This window comes from Pseudopipra pipra, chromosome 3, assembly GCF_036250125.1.
Source record: "Pseudopipra pipra isolate bDixPip1 chromosome 3, bDixPip1.hap1, whole genome shotgun sequence".
Taxonomy (NCBI): domain Eukaryota; kingdom Metazoa; phylum Chordata; class Aves; order Passeriformes; family Pipridae; genus Pseudopipra; species Pseudopipra pipra.
Window position 1 is genome coordinate 7,763,863 of NC_087551.1, and position 20,754 is coordinate 7,784,616.

Genomic DNA, 20,754 nt, shown 5'->3' on the forward strand with positions numbered 1-20,754 from the left:
ATTTATCCTACAGCAACCCATGATGACAGTCTTAAGTATATTTCAGCAAAAGTTCCATGTGCATCCCAACTAAAATAGAAAGAGATGAAAGCTGAAACAAGAGTGAGATGATCTCATACATGGACCCAGGAACTCAGATGACAGAATGCTTTCACCCAGCACAATCCCTCTTGGCTGCAGCTGAAATGGAATTAGCACTTCCTCCAGGAGCAAGGATGTCTCACACAGGTTTGAAGGCCGTGCTTCTCAGCGTAACTTTTCCCCCTCAGAAGAGTTATGTTCACAGAGATGTTCATTGAAAAAGTGTAATTAGTATTTCTATGTAAGCACTCTATTCACAATTATTTCTCAAACCTTTTGTTAAAACTATTATTCTTTCACTCCGAAGTAGAAATAGATTCAATCAAGCTATCTGATAATTCACAATATAAAATTTCAAGTCTTGGAAAGAAAAAAGGTACAGCCTGTGTCAGAAGTACAAATTTACAACCCTTGCAATAAACCTATTCACCCTGCAGCCAGCACACAGAAGCAGCATTTATTTACCCTTTTGATGTACAAATAAAGCCTGAGAACACTTCTCATATCCATTTTTATGTCTCTATACCTATTACTTGCAGTGATTCACATTGGCTGAAATGAGGTTGAATCAAAAGTTTCGTTGGTGCTTCTTTGACAAACATCTCACAGATTTCTCCCTTTCAATATCCTCAGCCTTAAAAAGACAACTGATGTTAAACAGATTGAGGACCACACCTGTTTCAGTACATTTCAGTATCATGTATAAAGAACACTCACACTCTAAGAAACCTCAAGAAAATGAGAAGTAACAAGTGTTTTGGACTAAAAAACTGGAAATTATAATTTTTTTGTTGATACTCGAGAATTTTTTTATAGAACAGTATGAACATTGAACCCCATCTTTACTCATCAGACAACATGCTTGCATTTTTCACTGGGAATAAAGACACTTCAGGAGACAATAAATTATTCACTTATAATCAAAGGGGAAAAACCCCAACAACCAGTCTTACCTTCTTTTCAAAGGATATGCCAACATTCCTGCCTGCAAATTCTGTTTTTTCAGTGCTTCCCACAACTGTTTCTTGAGTGACTTCTTCATTGGATGGATCTGCCTTCATCTTGGGTTGCTCTTTGCAGTGTTTCTGCTCTAACGCCACATGCACACAGTAGGAATTCCTCAATGCTGATTTTAAAATAACAGGTTGTCTTTTCCAGTGTTTTTTTCTGTATAGACACAATAGAAATATTGAACTGGTTAGTTGTGCTGCTGTCACTCAGACAATGGAGGTATCAGTGAGAAACACAATACCAATAATTAATGTTTGCAGTGGAAAAAGGCACATCAAATTGACTTGTAAAGGTCTGCAGTAGCATTACTAGCAATTGGCATCTTAATAAGTAATTAGATGATCATGCAGCATACTTAAGTGATAATGCAAAAATAGATAATTTATGGGAGAAAAAATACTAGGCTGGGTAATTGACACTGTGCAATACACATGGTCTGCACTGAAGTTTGCCACATTCATTCATTCTGAGGGTGCCCCCCAGAAACCACCAGACTTCCTGCATCTGCACTTCAACAGCTCCTGCCCTGAGGGACTCTTTTACATTGTGGCAGCTATTCAATGAAAATCCCCAAACAAATAAAAATTCATGTTTTATGAACACGTGGCCTGCCTCTGCCACAAAAAAACAACCAAACAAACAAACCCACCAAGGTTTCTTCAGCACAACCCTCTAAATGTTCAAGACTGATCTCTCACAAAGTAAATCTAATGGCAGCTGAAGGCTTCAAAAACAGGCCTTGCCCATATCTTTTCTGTACAGAATCTATCCAGGTGGATTTTTACCACATATGGATAGCACAGAACGACTTTAGCAAAACTGTAGGACTCCCTGGTTCCACTTTACAGTAACAGGTTTGTCAAGCTGTAAGTCAGACTTCTCCTGTGCAAAGAACTCCAGGCTGTCAAAATGCCTGCAGTGTTGTAAATATAAATGTCTGCTGAGAAATGAAACTACTGTATGAAAGTACCTATATTTTTTTTCCTGAGTTCCAACCTTCTCTCTGCCTTCCCACCCTCCCCCTGCATTTATCCCCCAGCTTGAGTTTAAAAATGTCATGAGCTGAGCAGAGGGCATAAGCTGTCTTCATCTAAATGCAAGAGGCAACTCCTCCTTTAGCACATGTGTGTTTCACAGATAGGAATTGCAGGGAAGACAAAAATTCAATAAAATAACCTTAAATGTTCTCATCATCATTATGGGGTAACTCTTTGTCATGATGATAAAAGGACATCAAGATTGAAATTCTTGGAAGTAGAATGACAGCTACAATAGAGTACATGCATCATTCCAACCTTAATAATTCCAAATTGTAAGAGTTTCAGACCAGGGTGCTTCAGCGTGTTGTTTGAAAGCACCCTCCCTATAAATCCAGACAAAAGCTTGGGATACGCTCCTTCCAATCTAAACTCATCAGTGACAATACAAAGAAGGAACTGAAGAGAAAAACAACTGTGGGAATAAAAAAAAAAACTAATAAAAAATTGTCCGTAGCACCAAAAATACTCAGTTTTTAAATCAAAATTCTGCTTATGATTAGAAAGCCACCAACAATTATGTTGTGTCACTGAGCCTTTCTAGCACAGGAGAGGCATTCCTAGGAAGAAGACTTTCCTCAGGACTAAGAATTCGTTCTTTACTGTCATCCTACCTAAAAAAGAAAACTGTTTTTAAGACCTAATGTGCAGCACAGCAGCCTGTGCTGTTTGGAAAATCCTCAGAAAGTTCAGACATGAACTTTTGACGGGTAAGACATGAAAAGTCTTGTCTGTCAGACAAATTCAGAGTTGATGGAGAGTGTTCTGTGCTTTACAGAAGAGCCTCACCAGTGCACAGGATCTGACCGGCGACAATCCGTGGGGCACAGTGACATCCCAGTAAACTGAACCATTTCAGCAGGTGTATTCCTAGGATTTATTCAGGGAGGACTACTCACATGACCTCTGAAATACCCACGGAAGAATCCTAAACACAAGTATGAAAGCTCAAGATTTCACTTATTTAAGGGTATATTTGAAAAGTTGATTTTTCTTTCCCTTCCCCTAAATAGAGAGAACCTACAGGAAGTTCAGGAATTCCTCCCAGTCTCCGTCATTAAACACGTCTTCCTCCCAATGTCTGCATGCACAGTATACACAATTTCAAAGCACAAATCCCAATTAGTCCAGCACAGATATAATTTCGATGCTCTCTGCTTCTGAATATCAGATTATGTGAAAATTTAAGCTGCTCTTCTGACCTCAGAGATAAACAGATTATCTTTTCCAAGTGCACAGGTTATGGCTATTCATATTCATGCCCTCTGCGACAATCACAAGTAATAACTGCAATCAGATCATTACAGGAGAGCGGGCTGGGGGACAGGATGTGCTGAAGTCCAGCCTCCTTGGGAAAAACAAAGTCACGTTACCATGTGCATAAGAAACGTTAAATTTTGATTGTCTAATAGCTGATGATAATTCTAGAAACTCTTTTCTCAGTTTTATAGCCTCTGTTTCCTCAGCCTCTCTCCCTGGATCCAGTTCTCAGCCCACACAGCGGTACCAGGCCTCACGCCTCAGGCGCAGAACTGATGTGAACACACTGGAAATCCGACTAGGTTTCCCATTAAGTTTTCAGCAAGAAAGAATGTCATAAACCTGTCCTTGCCAATGCTGCAAGGACTGACAAGAGCTGAGCACATGCGGAGGGCACTTTGCCGTCCGGGACCATTCGCTGTCTGGAAATCAGCTTCTGAGCATGTTAGAGGGGACTTGTCAGCCTGAAAAAAGTGTGCCAAAGTGTGATTTACTCGGGTCTGGCAGATAGCAAAAGCACTGTATATCATCCCTTGGTCCATGCACACTCTAAATTAGCTCAAGTGCTTAGAAAGTTATCTTACAGCTGCAGGAGTAGGTAAGTGAAAGCAGAGGAGCACTTAGACGATGACCATGAAAAAACATGTCTCAGACACTGCTTTATTGTGAACATGAATTACTGTGATGATCCATTCATTCTGGATGTTTTCTGTATGAAAACAAATTATTCACCACCAATATACAACATCTATATGGATTAAAGAGGAGTAAACACTGGATAACTAGCTTGTCTCTTCAGCACAATTCTTTGGAGACAAGAAGAGTGGCAAATAAACTCTCAAGATCATCTACTAAATAATGCATCTTTGTATAACTAAGTATATTTCAGTCAGAAGACTTCAGCTTTTCGACTTTTTAGACAACTTTCAGAATAATTATCTGAGAATTCCAATTTGGACATTGCACCCAGCATGATTTTTTATTTTGTTTATTTTAAACTTATGACTGGATAAATGAATTTCTATTGTCTGATCAGGGCAGAATGATTTCTGAAACTTATGAGTACTAAACTATCATGGTGTTCACTGTTATATATATATTTTCCTCATTGATTAAAACCTTACATTTCTACAGCCATAGGATCATTTATTTTACTAGGAAACTATCACCAACAATTCATTTTTCACTAGTTTTGTAGAGTGTGCACTTGGCAGCACTTGGAAATCACATTAGGTTAAAAATGACAAAACAGAGGCCTAGGGGCTTTGACAGGAAGGGAAAGACAAGAGAAACCATGGACATAATGCCCCTTAGGCAGGTGGTCTCCTGCTCCAAGGGCACTCACACATCCCACATTACCATGCTGATGTGGTTGCTGCCTCCTCTTCCACCTCACACTACTGCTGCCCCCTCAAATTGCAGGATTTTTCGTACTAACACCTCGTACTCCCTTCAGCAGTAACTGCACTGGTGAATATACAGTCACAGAAGCCAACCGTGGAAAAGGTGTTATTAAGAATGTTATTTACAGATTGAATTATTGTCTCTTACAGACATATCCCATCAACCCAGTTAAATTCACAGAGCCTAGCAGAAAACAGGGAATACTGGTGAGTCACAGGTGCTCCAGCATTAACTATCTCAGACCACAAGAACTGTGTTTCATAAACTTATTACCCTTGAAGTTTCAAAGCCAGGTAATAATTTGCTGGGCTTCCCAGGCATAAGGCACAAGCAATCCAGACCAGTCAGCTTCAAACAACATCTTCATTATAAAGCAGCAGAACAAATGAATGGTGAAAACATATGATTGCAACGAGACAAATACATAGCAGGCAGGAGAACAAAGAAAGTTCTTCCTGTTTTCATTACTTTTGTTACAAAACTGATTCTTTGGAGCACAATATGTTTGCATGCTCTGCTGAGCCAAGTGGAAAAGGCTTAGGAGAGGCTCCCAGAGCCCTGTCTAGGAGGCTGTGCAGAAGCATCACCTCACAAGTACCCATGTCATTATTTGGCCAGGATGCTGGGACTTCCCAGGTTCCTTCTGCAGGGCATGTCAGCCAGGTACAGTCACAGCCCGCAGGAGACACCACAGCTGCAGCTATGCCCTGTCCCAGGATACAGGAGCTGTTCTGCATTCTGCACAGAGGCAGAAATACTAACAGAGTGTGCTGTGCCTACATCCAGCTGTGAAAAGGTCCCATCTGTGCATCCTTCACAATTTTCCACATCAGAAGAAAAGCAGATTTTAAAGTACTATCAAAGCTGTTCATATAAATAACTCTTCTAACAGGCAGCCTGCCTGCAGTTTTATTTCACCTCCAGCTCGTAGCTGAAGCATTACCATAGTCACAGAACTGCTTTCTTGCTGTTCTGGTGTATGACAGTGACTGGAAACACAAGTGCTATTGAAAAGTGATGTTCTGTAAATCACCTGCATTACCAGTAAACCCTGAAACTTCTAAAACAACTGCAGAATAAGGAAGACATGTGCCCTTCATGTCTAAAGATCCAGCCAAGCTCCAATATTCTCCAATAAACCTGTTTTCCAAAGAAAACAAGAAGGCTCAGAAAACTCAGGCCTGCCTTGAGTGCTGGTGCCCAACAACCACAATACCCAGTGTTGTCACTCGATATCCCTGTGCTGAATCCAACCCCTGCCAGGCAGGTCCTGGCTGCAGAGGGAGAAGAGATGAAGCTAATTCAGTTTTCTGCACTGCATCTCTGCACGACACATCTCTCTACAAGACTTCTTCTTCTGTACAGACAGTGTATCTGCAAGGCAGATAGAAAAGAGCAAAAAAGCTGAGGATCTATAGATCTATAATTAATAGCCAGTAAGATCAGAAAGAAAGAGATACCCCAATATGATGACACTAAAGAAAAAGAAAAGTATATGTCAGCTGCTTAACAGGGAAAGTGAGCAAACATGTAAGAGAAAGCTGGAATGTTGAGCACTGAACTACTGAAATACAAACACTAGCCAGCCATCCTTAGGAAGCTGTGTTGGAGAGTGGGTAAGAATCTAGCCACAAAGACATTATTTCAGAGCCAGCTAGTTAAATAGCAGCTCAGCTATGTTTCCAGTGCTGTGTTTGAGATGACTCTGGTGTACCAGACACCCTTTGCCTTCCTGTCAGATGCACTCTGGCTTAGAGAACTTAGGAGTTAGAAATGAGTATTACTGGGACTGTTCTGTGGTCATGCAAGAAACTGAGAGATGCACTTGTCCTTAACGACCTTCCCTCAGCAGACTTACAAATACCAGCCTCTGACATGCTTATCCTTACAAGCATTTAGGAAATTTGGGGGCAAAATCACAGTCCTCCAGTGACTCTCCAGCTATTCCTTTCCTGCTCCTTCCCTACATCTCATAGAAGACAGCAGGCACAGATTTTCAGCCTTACTGTCTGGTGTCTGTCTGGCGGTGGAAAGACAAGGTAAAACCTAACCAGCAACTTTAAACTCCCCTTGCCAAGGAAACTGCTGTTCAGAAGGGATGGAAATTGCAATGAGAGCTTATCTGAAGCACAGCCAGTAACGGAAATGAAATTAAATATAACCGTTATGGGTTTGATCTTTGATTTTATTTTTAGGTAACATGGAACAGTATGCAAAACTAAACATGCTACTTTCAATTTGAATAAGGCTATAAAATCTGTATCATAACTTTAGGGAGGAAGAACAGAACACTAAAATAATCTATCACCAGTTATCTATTTAAATAAAGACTGCATTCCTAATTGTTTCCTACCATTTTATAGCAATTGGCCCTTCACTGAACTTAAACAAATGAGAGCATTGAAAATACAGCTATTAAGAGAGATTAATAACAGCTTCTTATCTCTTATCCCAGGAGCCCAAGACATTCTCCCATTATTGCTATTCCTCTCTTCATGCAGAATTAAAGAAAAGGGCATGAGAATGTGGGAAATGTAAGCAGTTTCCAATTGTAAAGATATGGCAAAACAGGCAATAACATTTTGTTTCAAAGCGTAGCTTGTTTAGTCCAGTGAAATTATTTTGGCCTTTAAAATTGTAATTCCACTTAAAACTAGAGGTCACTGAGCATCCAAGCTGCCATGCAGCAGTAGGACAATCAGGTGCCTTCCAGTGCTTGCAAAGCTCAGTGTTAGCAGATCCTCTGACTAGTGCTGATGTCTGGTTTCAATGTTCTCTTTCATCAATATTTATTATTAAAGAATATAATCCCTCTCTACGGCTTCTGTAGCCACAGTATTTTAGGTAGTTAGAATTTCCAACAAGTGAGATTTCTTCAGAGCAAGGTCAGAACAGTGCTAACAAAACTTAATTGCTCTGAATATAAATAACTGCCTTCCAAATCTGTACAACTTCCCTTTATTGAAGGAAATAAACAGTAAGCAGTTATCAAACAGATATCAGATGCTACCGTGTGAGATAAATGCTGAGACTTATATAGAGCCAACTATCTATTTTGGAGGTCACTTGATGTTTACCCGGAGAAATCTTGACAATTTTTCTATGAGGAGTACAGCTAATGCAATACAATACATCTAAAAAGGAGAATGTTCAAAGCAAATTAAATCTCTTTGCTGCTTATTATAAATCAAGACAAGGTTGTCACCCCTCTTGAATCAAGGTTAATCTACTCATAGCCATTAAATTCACACACATGCATTATCAAGGATCTATTTTACAGCTTCCCACTGCAATAATTTGAAGCATTACCAGCTGAAGTGGGAGCAGCATGACATTTCATATCACAGATGTGGAAAAGCCAGAAAGGATTTGTACTGTTATCTCTGGTTTTCAGGCTATGCTTTTAGCTGTACAGGAACAAGATCAGTAGGAATTGATTAGCAATACATAGCAAGGCAAAGCTGTAAAAGCATGGACAAACAAGACATTCTGGCACACTACTGGCTTTTTTTCTCAGATGATGGAGAATATTTCTGCACAGCAACAGAAGTGTTAACCTAGCTCCTCAAAAAGCATAGGTAAAAGGTGACCAAGCTAAGCTTCGCCATTTCCAAAGACTGGAAATTAGTGAATGCTGAAGCCAAGCCTGCATCATCCTTGCTAACAAGCTGAAATTTTATTCCATTTAGTAGATTTTGCTGCACTAACTGACACATCCCTAACTAAAAGAAGCCAAGTTTTCCTGTGAAAAATTCTGAACCGTAGAGGAAAATCAGAATCCTATTCCACTCTTCATATTTCCAGGAATCAACAACAAAATCCTAGCAGTAGTAAAAGGTATTTGTTTTGGGAAGAGAAGACAAACTACTATGTAGCTTTGCAAACTGAGTAAATCAACAGCAGTTTTACACCACTTGAAGATCTGCCCTTCTTCCTCTGCCTTGCAGGCTGCAAACAGCTGGGCAGTTTGTGAGAGCCTCGCAAATATCTGTCAATCTCAGAAATCTAAGGAAAAGCAATGGCAAACATAAGATAAATGCAGACTTAAAAACTGTCTCCTCCACAATCAAAGAGGATTGCTTTAAGGCGTCCAGGCTAAGTGCATTTAGTGACCTGCTAGCATTTGCTGCAAAAACCAGCTGCATTTGAAATATTAAGCCTCAACTTTGATTAACTACACAGTAATCTACGAGGGCAGCTGCTCTAAGACACTGAACAGATTTATCTTTAAAAAGAAAGCAAACTGTTTCCTCCAACGAAGTTTTTTAAAAAAGACCCTTGACATATATACCTTTGAAAACAGGTGGAGAAGTAGAAAATACACAGATCAGACTCATAGAGAGATGAGGCACTGTCTCTTCTTTTTTTTTGTAGCAGGAGTAAACAGTGTAAATTTGAGACTAATTGTCCTACTTTAATGTTACAAGAGGTATTGTTGGTGCCCAAGATTAAACTCAAAGCAGTGGCATGTTTAGCACACGCAGTGCATGACTGAATGGAAAGCCAAATTGGAGGCCAAGTTGTTTATCTTACATTTAACAAAACTCACAAGATCCTCCAAGATCCATCCTGCATGAAATGGCTGTACCGATTATGTGAACACTCCCTAGGAGCACTCACGTGGCTGCAGAGTGAACAGACAGGGACTGGATTCACAGCAGCAGGCACTCAGAAATTGAAATGCACCATTCACAAACAATCCACTAAATCAGTTTTAAAAGAAGCTGCAAAAGAGATTTCAGTGAACCGGAAGTTCAGTGAGTTCATCTATTGACACACACTTTCCAAAGCAGCATTTTCACAGATTAAAGCAGCACCACCCTCAGTATATTACAAAGGTGTAACTACTTGGCAGCAAATCACACATTTTTGCTAAGGAAGATGACTGAGGCTTTTTCTGAAGACCTGCATACTTTAAATGGGATGAAGATTAAGCTCCTTAAATTCACATTGAAGAACAATAGCACATTCAAACATCCCACATAATGTCTCAGCTCACACAGCCAAAGGACCCAGAGTTTCCTCACAGGGATCTGGTGAACACAAGGACCCCCAGGAGAGCTGAGGGAGGGGGACCCTGGGACAGAGCACACAGGAACACGCATGGCCTTGGCACAGCCAGGAGCTTCAGAAAGACTCTGCTTCCAAGGAGGCTCTGCCTCTACTTCTGTCCCCTCTGTCAGAAGACACTAAATGGACATGATTTGGAACTGCACTTTTAGCCAGACTCCAACATGTTTCAGCCCAGGTGAAATAACTGAAACTATATGGAAACATATGACCCACATACCTGGGCTCCTTTTTGTGGTAGCTTTCCTTAACCCATAACAGACACATCCCTGCTAAGAAGTCCTGCTGTTTTTGAACTAGAGAAGATTGGCATTGGTTCAAAAGACTCCCTCAGGCACTTTTTCCACAATTTCTCAATCCAAAATTTCACTGGCACATTTTCTCTGCCAATTGTGTGCTCACGGTACAGTCTTAACCTGCTCACACATTGGTGAAAGGACAACTGCAACAAGAACTATCCATCATTTAATGCAACAAGGCAGAGGTGACACCAAGACTATCAGATGTATACAGGTACTGTGGCCATGTCTGCTCTTGTACAGACTGAATCTCAAAAATTGGTGGTCTTTCCACCCACAGCTTTGCTGAGTGACTAATTAGGCTAAGTGGACTGCTGGGCTACAAGCAGAAATGCCAAACTAAAAAGAGGTTCATGGAGCTTTCCCTTCCAATGGCATTTCTCTTATAAATGAAGGGAGAATCTACTCAAACTGGAAGGGAACAGTGTCTAAATGTAAATACGGATAAAGACACATGGAACAAGAGGCAGCTGTCTGGAACTACTCAGCACCAACTCAGTCAACATGACAGGCTTCTGACTGTCTAACAAAGTGTAAAGAATGGCCAATTCTCTGCCAAGATTTACCTTTAAATGGATCTGAGTGTAGCCTGAAGTGAACTACACCATAACTCTACAGCAGTGATGAGGCTGAGGCAGGGAGGAGAGCAGCAAGCTTTTCAACCAGGAGGAAAGGACACAGCTGCACAGCCAGATGCCAGTTAGAAAACCACAGTGGCATGTGACATGGTCATTAGAGGCCAACCAGATGTCTAAACAGTATGAGAAGCACTACACAAAAAGAAACATGCTCTCGAAAGAGCCCAAATCATATTTGTTGTTTATCCCCATTTCTGCATGAAGCCTTCTGAGCTGGGATTTATGCACACCTGGTAAGGTGATAGTTAAAGCCACACAAAAGAAGAAAAAGGCTTCTGATGATTTCCTGGAAAAACCCAGCACCTGGGAAGACATTCCCAGAAACTGAAAAAAGGATTAAAATGAAGAAAGGAGTGATATGGATATAACACAGCCTTTTTCCATTAACATCCTGGTTGCCGGAAACTCGGGAAGTGGATCTTTGGGCCTATTTCATCTGTCTATCATCCCAAAAATTAGTTTATTGACTACAGCCACTCAAACTGCCTAAAGAAAAAGGTATAAGAAGATATTGGACATAAGCAAAAATGGGGGAGAAGTTCCATCAACATTGAGGAGGTAACCGAGGGACTACTTTTTCTCCTTCCACCTTCTTGGAATGCTGCAGGGTGAGCGATTGCCTTATACATATACACTAATTTTACTTTTGCTCCATAGTACTTTAAAATTTTTACTTATTCTTTGTTAGTTCTTTTGCTTTGGGGCGGGTGCTTAAGTTTTTGCTTTACTTATTATTTGTAAGATGTCTTACTTATTTGTAAGTTGCTTTTGCTTTAGGGTGAGCGCTTAAGGTTTTGCTTTAAGTTTGTAAGTTATTTGTAAGCTATTTTAGAGCATGTGCTTTGTGAGTGGCTTTGCTTGAGAGTTTTTTCCTTGGGTTTTGCAGTATTAATATTCTTTGGAAGTTGCTTTGCCTTAGAGCATGTGCTCCTGCCCGGCCTTGTTGTTGTTGCTACCTGGCTTTAGTATAACTTTGGCAGTTAAACGTTGTCACCGATGACACAAACCCTGTAAGTTGTCACAAACTTGTATTAATAAAGGTGTTATTTCGTGAACTGTTAGAGTGAGTCCATTTTTATGTGCTGACAGTTTCGTCGACTGCAAAATAACTCACAGGAGAAACCTGCTAAGGGGTTTTCCTACCACTGTTAAGTGCAACCCTTATATAACAAGGTATCAAATGCCCTGTCCGTCTAGGTGAATCTGTTAAGTGAAGGGTCTCATTAGGTGAGGCACTAACAGACTGTTTTGGACATTAAAGGCTTTGATATTCTGGGAAGGACACTGAGAGACAAAAAAATAAATTAATACAGGTTGGATAGAAAATTCTTTTTTTCTGCTGCTTTTCATATGACAACACCTTAACCTCTTTGAGGAACTGAGAGAATTTTAACCTTCCTTTCTGAAACAGGCAAAGGGAGATCAGGTCTTCAGCATCCTGAATATCCCCCTTATTCCCATAGTTCTACACCAACTCTTTCACTCAGTCAGGCCCAACTACAACATTCCTAATCCCCGCTGCCTGTTCAGAGTCACAGCGTGCTAATCCCAGAATCTGCAGTACTGAAGATAATACAAGTTGGAGAGAAGAAAAGTAATTCAAAAGACTAAAATACTGATGAGGTTTTAAATACCATTATCTGTCAACATTATCTTAATTTCACAGGGTGCACACGCAGGCACTGTAAGAATCTCTTTCCCCTTGGAAAAGGTTATAACTTGCTTTAACGTTACAGGGATTTTCTTAATCTTTCCTCAGTACATTGGAATGATCCTATAAATTTCCTGATTTATCTTGCAAATTAATTCTGCAAATATGGCTCTAGAGACTGATTCTCCCTATGCCTGCACTCTGTTTAATTATGCTCAAGGAAAAGCAGCAGCAGCTGAGGACAGAATGCTGCTGTTCCCTGTCAGAGAAGCGTTCACCATCCCTAGGAGCAGGAGTAAATGCACTGCAAGTGCCAGGGCACTGCAAGGGGAACAGCAGGTCCAGATACTTTAATGCTTTTGTTCTCTAGATATTTCCAAGTCTTGGAATAAATCATGGAGGAGAGGCAAATGCTGTTAGGTGCCCCAAACAGTTCGTCTGACATTTTGGAGCTTGGTAAAAACCCACATGACTAAAAGCTACAATCAGCAGCTTGGCATTGGGCCATCCAGCCATTACATTTGGTCCCATCAGACACTATCCCTGTAACAGAGCTATCTGCACCGTAGGAGCAAAACATCTTTTCTGGTGCAATTTTCAAAGTCACCGGAAGTTTTAATTGAAGAAAACTTCTGTTGCAGATCATCTGCTTTGGTGGGGTCCCAGGGTCTTCAGTCTGACCTGTAGCCTGCCCCCTTTCCCTCATACACAGAAGTTTCAATTGTTCACATTGATATTCTGTGCAATTCATCTGCTGACAAATCACCCTTTGATATTGCTGATGGTTAAACAACTTTGTCTCTACCTGCTCCCAGCAAAAGCAAACAACCGTTTTTCTTCCATGTGCTCAGGTTTTTTGGTTGTTTGGCTCCAATGAAGCCTTTCACAGTCACCTATAATTTTGCTTGTCCTGCAGTCCTGAAGGCACAAACTGAGTAGGTGCCATTCTGCTTTTGGGTTTGTTTTTTTTTTACTTGACTGAGTGGCTGTCTGAAAAATGTTTTTAGCTTATGTTCTTCTCCTGGGAAAAATGGGGCTCTGCGAGCATAAGATAAAACACTGAAGTGCACAGTTTGCTTTTTTTCCTCCCCCCTAAACATAAATCATTTCCTGTGAATACTCTTTCCCCAAAGGAAAAGACAGCCCAACAATGAATTAAGGTCTGACACGTGAAAGCACAGCAACACATTTTGGAAAGGCAGCTTCTGATGTTGAGCAAATTAATATGAGTGTAAAATTCAGAACAGAATCTGTCCCTGGTCACTAGCTCCTATTTGTTCAGTTTTGTCCTGAGGCTGATTGTAGTTCTCCTGTTCTGTGAGCCAAATTTCTACAGATCTTTTTCAGAAAATTAAGTAATTTGATTCCACAACATTTTAAAACAATAGGTGAATACTATTTTCACAAAGACTAATGGGGGGTTGCACAGAGGAAGATGGTCTTATGTATGGACAATGCAGTTGAACAATATTCTGCTAGATCAGTACATGCTTCTGCCACATTCTCATTCCTGCCTTTTAATTCACATATTTGTTGTCTTCTTCAATGACTGTTTAAGAAATATGTTGTCAAATCCTTGGCATTCACATCAGAGCATCTCAACAACTGGTCATGCTCCCAGGGTTGAACAATGTTGTCTCTCCAAGTATCTTGTCATTGCTTCATAATGCATTTACACTGATTGCTGAGGCCAGTCGTCATGTCCATAAAGAAATCTCTTTCAAGGGCTACTTCAACAGAAAAATATAATTTGAAGGACCATGAAGAAATTAAAGAAAATGGCTTCTGCAAATTGCCTTCCACAGTTTTTTGAAAGAAAAAGCAGTTGCTTCTGCATATTGTGGGAACTGAACTTGATTTCAAGGACAGAATTATGTGTGTTATTATCCCAGGTAACATAATTTTAGAAGGAAAAGTACTGAGACATTTAGAATCACAGAATATGCTGAGTTGGAAGGGACCCACAAGAATCACCAAGTCCAACTCCTGGCCTGCACAGGACCATACTCAAGAGTCACACCATGTGCCTGAGAACATTGTCCAAACACTTCTTGAGCTCTGTCAGGCTTGGTGCTGTGACCACTTCCCTGGGGAGCCTGTTCCAGCACCCAACCACCCTCTGGGGGAAAAACTTTTTTCTAATATCCAACCTAAACCTCCCCTGACACAACTTCAGGACATTCCTTCGGGTCCTATCACTGGTCACCACAGAGATCAGTGTCTGTCCCTCCTCTTCCTCTCACAAGGAAGTTGTAGACTGCAATGAGGTCTCCCATTTACAGTTTTCACAGTTACATTTAATAAATACATTAAAAAATTAGTAAGCATTCCACGAAGCCACGTAAGAACAACAGCTCCATACTGGACACTTGAAAATATTTGTTCCATACTCCAATTAGCAACTTCCCATGACGAAATTTTCCACTCCTAAAATCTGTAGTGAGAGGCTACTTCTGCTCATTTCTGAAAACCCCGAACGGATGTTTGTATTGCCAGGGACATAAGTGGGTATATTCCTTTAACTCCACATCTACTCTGGCAGCTTCCGCAGCTGCAAACAGCTGTGCATCCTCAGACACCCTGAGAGCTCCCTTCAACAGAGCTGTGAAACAAGAGTGAGCACAAACCAACCGACTACTGCAGCATAAGTAGGAGGGAAGTGTGCAGTTAGATGAATGCTCAAGATTTTCCACGTGTTTGGACCTGCTAACTGTGAAGCTGTAATCAGTAATTCTTCATGCTCCCAATGCTAATAGGCCTGCCTTCTGTGGTGCTTGCCATCTTCAGGTATCCAAACGTTATCTGGAAGACACTGGAGTGATCCTTGCATTTCACAGGGAGAAAGCAAGAAATTGTGCCAAATAACCACAATTACCCACTAAGTCAATAGCCAAGTAAAAAAAAAACCAAAAAAGACTTCTTCCTTAAATTCCAGTCCCAAACTTTACATATGAGAACCCAATGATTATTGGAAATACAATTTTTGTGACTTTTAAATTCTAATACTAACAGCAGAACTAACAGCATGGCCATCTGAGCCTCTGTTCCCTGCCCTTGGCCAGATATTGGATTCATACATCAAGACATATAGTGGCTGGTTACTGTAAACTTTCTCTCCTTGTTGTGCAGACTTCAGAACTGATTTGGGAGGAATTCTTGCCTCACAGCAAAATTACATGCCAGTTTACAATAACATCAAGTAAGTGTGCTTTATTGAGTTTCCTTCAGGATTTAGTCTTGGTTTTTTCTCATATCTATCTATCTAAAAGTAGCTATTAGCTTCCAAGCATGACAATTCTTCTGTCAGAGTTTTTTTACCTGCCTATTCTATTACCATTCCTAAACCCAGCACATGTATGTGACTTCACACTTGCTTAGACATTGTAGACATCAGACTAGAGAAGATAAGAAACTACTTTAAAACCAAGAAATACCTGAAATTTTCTTGAGCCTGCAGAAAATGGAATCTAAATAATCCTCTCCAAAGCACAGTTTTCAAAGTAAATGATCAGCAAGGGTGCTTTCCAGTCAAAAACTCAGGTTCATCTAGAGGAGGAAGAGACCCTGAAGCAAGGCAGGAAATTCATACTTGATGTATGTAGGAGGTGTGGAATTTTTCAGCCATTTGTATACAGTTCTATAGGCTCTATTGACCCCAATTCCATCTGATTCATGGAAATTATCTGTAAGGAACTAAGATGTATCATCACATCAAAAGTAAAATTTGACCTTCAGGAGGTAAATTGAACTTTTTGATCCAGTATTGACAACTTGCAGAAACTCACAGAGCATTCAAGGCTTTGGAGTTTTTTTCCCCTTTATGCATTTTGTCACATAATCTCACGCAGAACATCTCAGTCACTCGTGAAATCCATTGACTGATATTTGCTGGACAAAAGTAGAAAAAAATTTCCTTTAAATTCTGAAACACATCAGTGCTTTAAAGACAGATCTTGTCACTTCTTTGACAGGCACTGTGTGAAGCTGGCATTGATAGACAGCAAGAGTTTCAGTGTGGTTTCAAATATGTCACTCCATAATATAAAGTTAACTACAGCAGACTTTGTGGTGCTGGACCATCCACGGAGCTCTTTGAACAGAAGAGCCCCTTCCCATCTCCCTTTATCCCACCCAGCTTAGCAGTAACTCATTTGTCTGCCTGCATGACTTCTGGAGAGGTTTATCACCCAATCAGTGTGATTAATTTTTCACCTTTCCTGGATTACCTCTTTTCCAGTAGTTCACCTTTACAAAGCAACAAGCATTGGTTTTAATGACCAGCAAGTTGTGCTGCTGCCATTTTAATTGCAGAATTTGTTTCAGACTCTTGCCTATCATCACTGAGGCTCAAGCCTTAGACCACTCCACCAAAACCAGGAGACTTTCTTTTAAAACCTCGGGCAGGAGGACCTGTGTACCAGAGCTCAGCAGCAGTTTGGCTTTACATTAGTAATGTTTCAGGAAAAAAAACACTGCTGGAGCAATGCAGAGCAATGCAAGTAGAGGATTAAACTCCGATGCACTGCTGCAACCACCCTTAAAATGATCAACATTATCTTAGGGTGGCTTTGCTCTGAGCAGAACCCAAGTATAAGAAGTGACACTGGCTTTAGGACCTGTTCTTGGTAGAGATGAGGGTTCTCAATAATTTCTTGTCCATCTCCTGCTGCCTTGCCAGCCACATCTGCAGACTTTCCTGTGGCTGGTACAAACACAGCTGAGGAGAAGCTTCCATTCCAGGGAGCAGATTGGCACACTTCCATCTGCCTGATGTTAGACTTCCTGACTTAATCTCTTTAGTCAGGTGTACAGGGACTGGAAGATGACAAGTCTCACTGCAAAAAAATGCACACCCTGAAGACAACAGACAGTTGAAGTCTTCTGTGCAGCACTGGTCCCTTAACTTTCAGAGCATGTTTTGGAATTGCCCTTCCTTAGCAGGGGACAGAAGCAGGCTCTTTGCATCCCAAAGGTCCCCTTCACACACACTTTCACACCGTCACATCAGTGCCTCTCTCACTAAGTGGGCTGAAAAAAATATATAAATGGACTAGTTTTCTGTGGGCTTTAGCAAATGACCTCTTAACTCAATCAGTCAAATAGAAAAAAAAACCACAAGCGAAAAATGTTCCTTTGCCCAGGAAACCAGTGCAGAAAGCTCAGGAAAATCCATTTGCCCTGGCAGAAAGGCCATTGCCTCATGTCCCTGTGTAGTAGGGAGGGGGTTACTTTTCATCGTCTTTATTTTTGTCTAAAGGCTGTGTTAGCTTCAACAGGGAGCTACAGATCTGGAAGATGCAGCTGGCTCCAAAAGCAGCAAAAGGTAAAAAAACAGTAAGGTAGAAACCTCCAGTGAGAAGGGAATGAATAGTACTGGATAGAAATGAACCTGACATGATTTGAATGTTAGCAAGTCTGAAAGAGAAATGAGCCTTAAAAAAACCCTTCTGAATGGTATTCAAATATCCAATCTGTCATCCTTTTCTCTTCCAAATGAACTCCCTTCAGCAAAATTACCTAAACTGGAGTACCGGAAAACTGTAAATTTTTTATCTGCTGTCTTTACAAGTGAGTTTCCTGGTGGCTAATGACAACAAATTGGTTAATAAAGAATTTCATTTGAAAAGGTCAGCTGGGCTTAGATTAAATATTTCTTCTGGGAGAACTTTGGGCTTAAAATTTCAAGCTCATTTAAATAGAAGTTTGCTCAGAAGAATACTGTGGAAAAGAGCAGGCCATCAGCAGGCCATCCTCCTCCATCCTCCAGCCCAGGAGCTAACTCCCAGCCTGGAAGGTGTGATCTGCCCTGCCCCCCTCTGCAGTCACTTGGGCAGGAATTCTTCCAAAGGAACTCTCACAGCAGCTCAAGTAGGCTGTGGTTCACAAACAGCATTAGATCCACTATCCTGGCCTTTGTGCATTATATATCATGGGATGACATTTTCCACAGTGAACTCCAACCAATTTACTTTGGGATCAGTCATCACGAGACACAAATGACCTCTGAACAGCTAAATTTCTTTTTAAAAAATTCTAGAGATTGTATTCTAGCTGATTAATCCATTGTCCTGGTTTGGGCTGGGATAGAGCTCATTTTCATCTCAGTAGCTGGTACAGGCTGTGTTTTGGATTGGACTGGGAATAATGCTGATAACACTGTGATGTTTTGGTTGTTGCTGAGCAGTGCTTACCCTATGCCAAGGACTTCTCTGTGTCCCATGCTCTGCCAGAGAGGAGCTGCACAAGAAGCTGTGAGGGAGCATGGCCAGGACAGCTGACTAGAACTAGCCAAAGGGATATTTCATACCATAGAACATCATGCCCAGTATATAAACCGGGGAGAGTTGGCTGAGAGGACCTGATTCCTGCCTGGGGACTGGTTGAGCTTCAGCCAGTGGGTGGTCAGCAACTGTATTTCTTGGTTTATTTATCTATTCTTCTTCTTCTTGTTATTATTGTTATTATTATATTTTTCTTTGTTTAAATTGTTAAACTGTTGTTATCTCAAAAACCCACAAGGGTTTTCTTACTTTTTTTCTGATTCTACTCCCCATCCCATCGGGAGGGGGCAGGCAGTGAGCAAGTGTCTGGATGGTGCTTTATTTCCAGTTGGAGTTAAACCATGACATCCATGACACTGAGATGCTAGTTTGGGCTGAACAGCTCATTCTTCCAGAGTCAGTCTTGTGACTAAGTCATAGCTCCTGTACAGTAGGCCTTTTAAGATGCTCACAGCTAACGGGGTTTGATTTCAAAAGGACAATTTCCTGCATATATTGGTTTCTACCAAATAATAGGAATTTATAAATAAGTGCCTTAAAAAATTCTGGGACTTAGCTTACATTTTATTCCTCAAGGACTTGCAATCCTGGAACTGAGGGCTGCCCCTTCCCACACAGCTGAAGCCATGCCACATTCTCCTATTGCATCTAATTTGTCCACATCATTTCTGTACATTCTGGGAAAAGCAGACCAGCCCTGTTTTGAACCAGAAGATGATAATTTGTTGTGATCCCAGTAAGCAAGGCACTCAAACATTGTGAATTATAACGTAAAATGCCATTCATTAGAGTTAATATGACAAAAAGGAGAGTATAGATAGTCTTACCTCCCTCAGGTGGAACCCTTGAGCTGTGCTGTATTCACTGGTTGTCCAAGCACACCAAGCACCAAGGTCACCCCACTTTGGGCTTTCGAGCTTCAACAGCATGTTCTGAAAAGAAAACAATTCTGCTCATCATTCCTACTATCAAACAAAAAGGATGTTTACATGAGAACTTGTTGCTGCACTTTTAGTTAAAGACAAGGACACGCAGAGGTGTAATTGCCTGTACTGAGGGGAAACTGCCCACAGGCTCCTTGGTTGCAATCAGGCAATGGAGATCCTCTTGCAGCAGGGGATATGCACAGGACCACACAGGCAGGAAAGCCAAACTATACCTGGGGCATGGGGCAGCACAGAACAGCCTACACTTACACAGGTTATCTGGCTTGTGAATCCCTACCTGCTCCTTGACAATGTTCTTCCTGTCACAATCCCTGGTGACCACCATCAGAGAGAAGGGAAGGTTTGCCTTCTCAACACCACCAAATGGCAAAGAGATTCCTTTCTCTGGGGGCTTTGTCACTCCTGTTCCACAGCGTTTAACTCCATCTATGCACAACACCAGGAAGTGAGATGCTGAGCCCTTGGCTCTGACATTCATGCCCCTGAGCTGTCCCTCTCAGAAAAATCAGCATCTGTCTCCTTTTGACCCTAAATCACCTGTATTCCCACAGAGCCATGGATAGGCAGCCTGTTCCACCACACTGCCAGCCACAGCAGTCAGCCCTGTGGTGCCAGGGGGGCATAGCCATCAACCCCAACCATGGATGTGCACCTTCTGGCACGATTTGCTTCCTCTCCACCTAGTTTGGGGAGTATGGATATGCCTGTCATCTCTTGTCCCTTCAACAGTGTTACTCTCGGACTTCAGAAATGAGAAGGAGGTAGCTGATCAGGTCCTGCACTTTTGACACCACATCACAAAAACCACAAAGCCTTTTGTAAAGTCAGAAATGAGGTGTGACAGCATCTTTTCATGACTCATCCTGACACCAAGACTGTGGTTTCATGCTCTGAGTAGCTTCAAATGGAACTACCATTAGGCATTGTTCTGTTGAGTTAGAATTGGAATGTGTGCAGAAACAGCCGGCAATATCTGCAATAAGGGTTTCACAGAATATTAATCTCTTTCTCTGATTGATAGTGAACTCCAACAGCCCTTTAAATCTCAAATAACTTGTGAGAAATAAAGAACTAT

At 41.1% G+C, this 20,754-nt stretch overlaps 2 protein-coding genes across 6 annotated transcripts in view; both read right to left on the reverse strand.

Moving 5' to 3' along the window:
- LOC135410803 (serine/threonine-protein phosphatase 4 regulatory subunit 3-like) overlaps positions 1 to 19,610 on the reverse strand; it is a 34,710-nt gene extending 15,100 nt beyond the window's left edge. Inside the window, exons 1-3 of the mRNA XM_064647594.1 lie at positions 19,560 to 19,610; positions 15,886 to 16,015; positions 1,035 to 1,248 (exon numbers count right to left, since the gene is read on the reverse strand). The gene's annotated coding sequence lies outside the window, so the exon portion shown is untranslated. The remainder of the gene's footprint in view (positions 1 to 1,034; positions 1,249 to 15,885; positions 16,016 to 19,559) is intronic.
- The window catches only part of APLF (aprataxin and PNKP like factor), a 39,215-nt gene continuing 37,749 nt past the window's right edge, over positions 19,289 to 20,754 (reverse strand). For 4 of the 5 annotated variants that reach the window (XM_064647597.1, XM_064647595.1, XM_064647599.1 and 1 more), the window contains exon 10: positions 19,560 to 19,664. In XM_064647597.1, the coding sequence (XP_064503667.1) occupies positions 19,627 to 19,664 (38 nt within the window). In that variant the 3' untranslated portion in view covers positions 19,560 to 19,626. Of the gene's footprint in view, positions 19,430 to 19,559; positions 19,665 to 20,754 lie in introns of those variants that run through there. The other variant, XM_064647596.1, reaches the window with a different exon arrangement.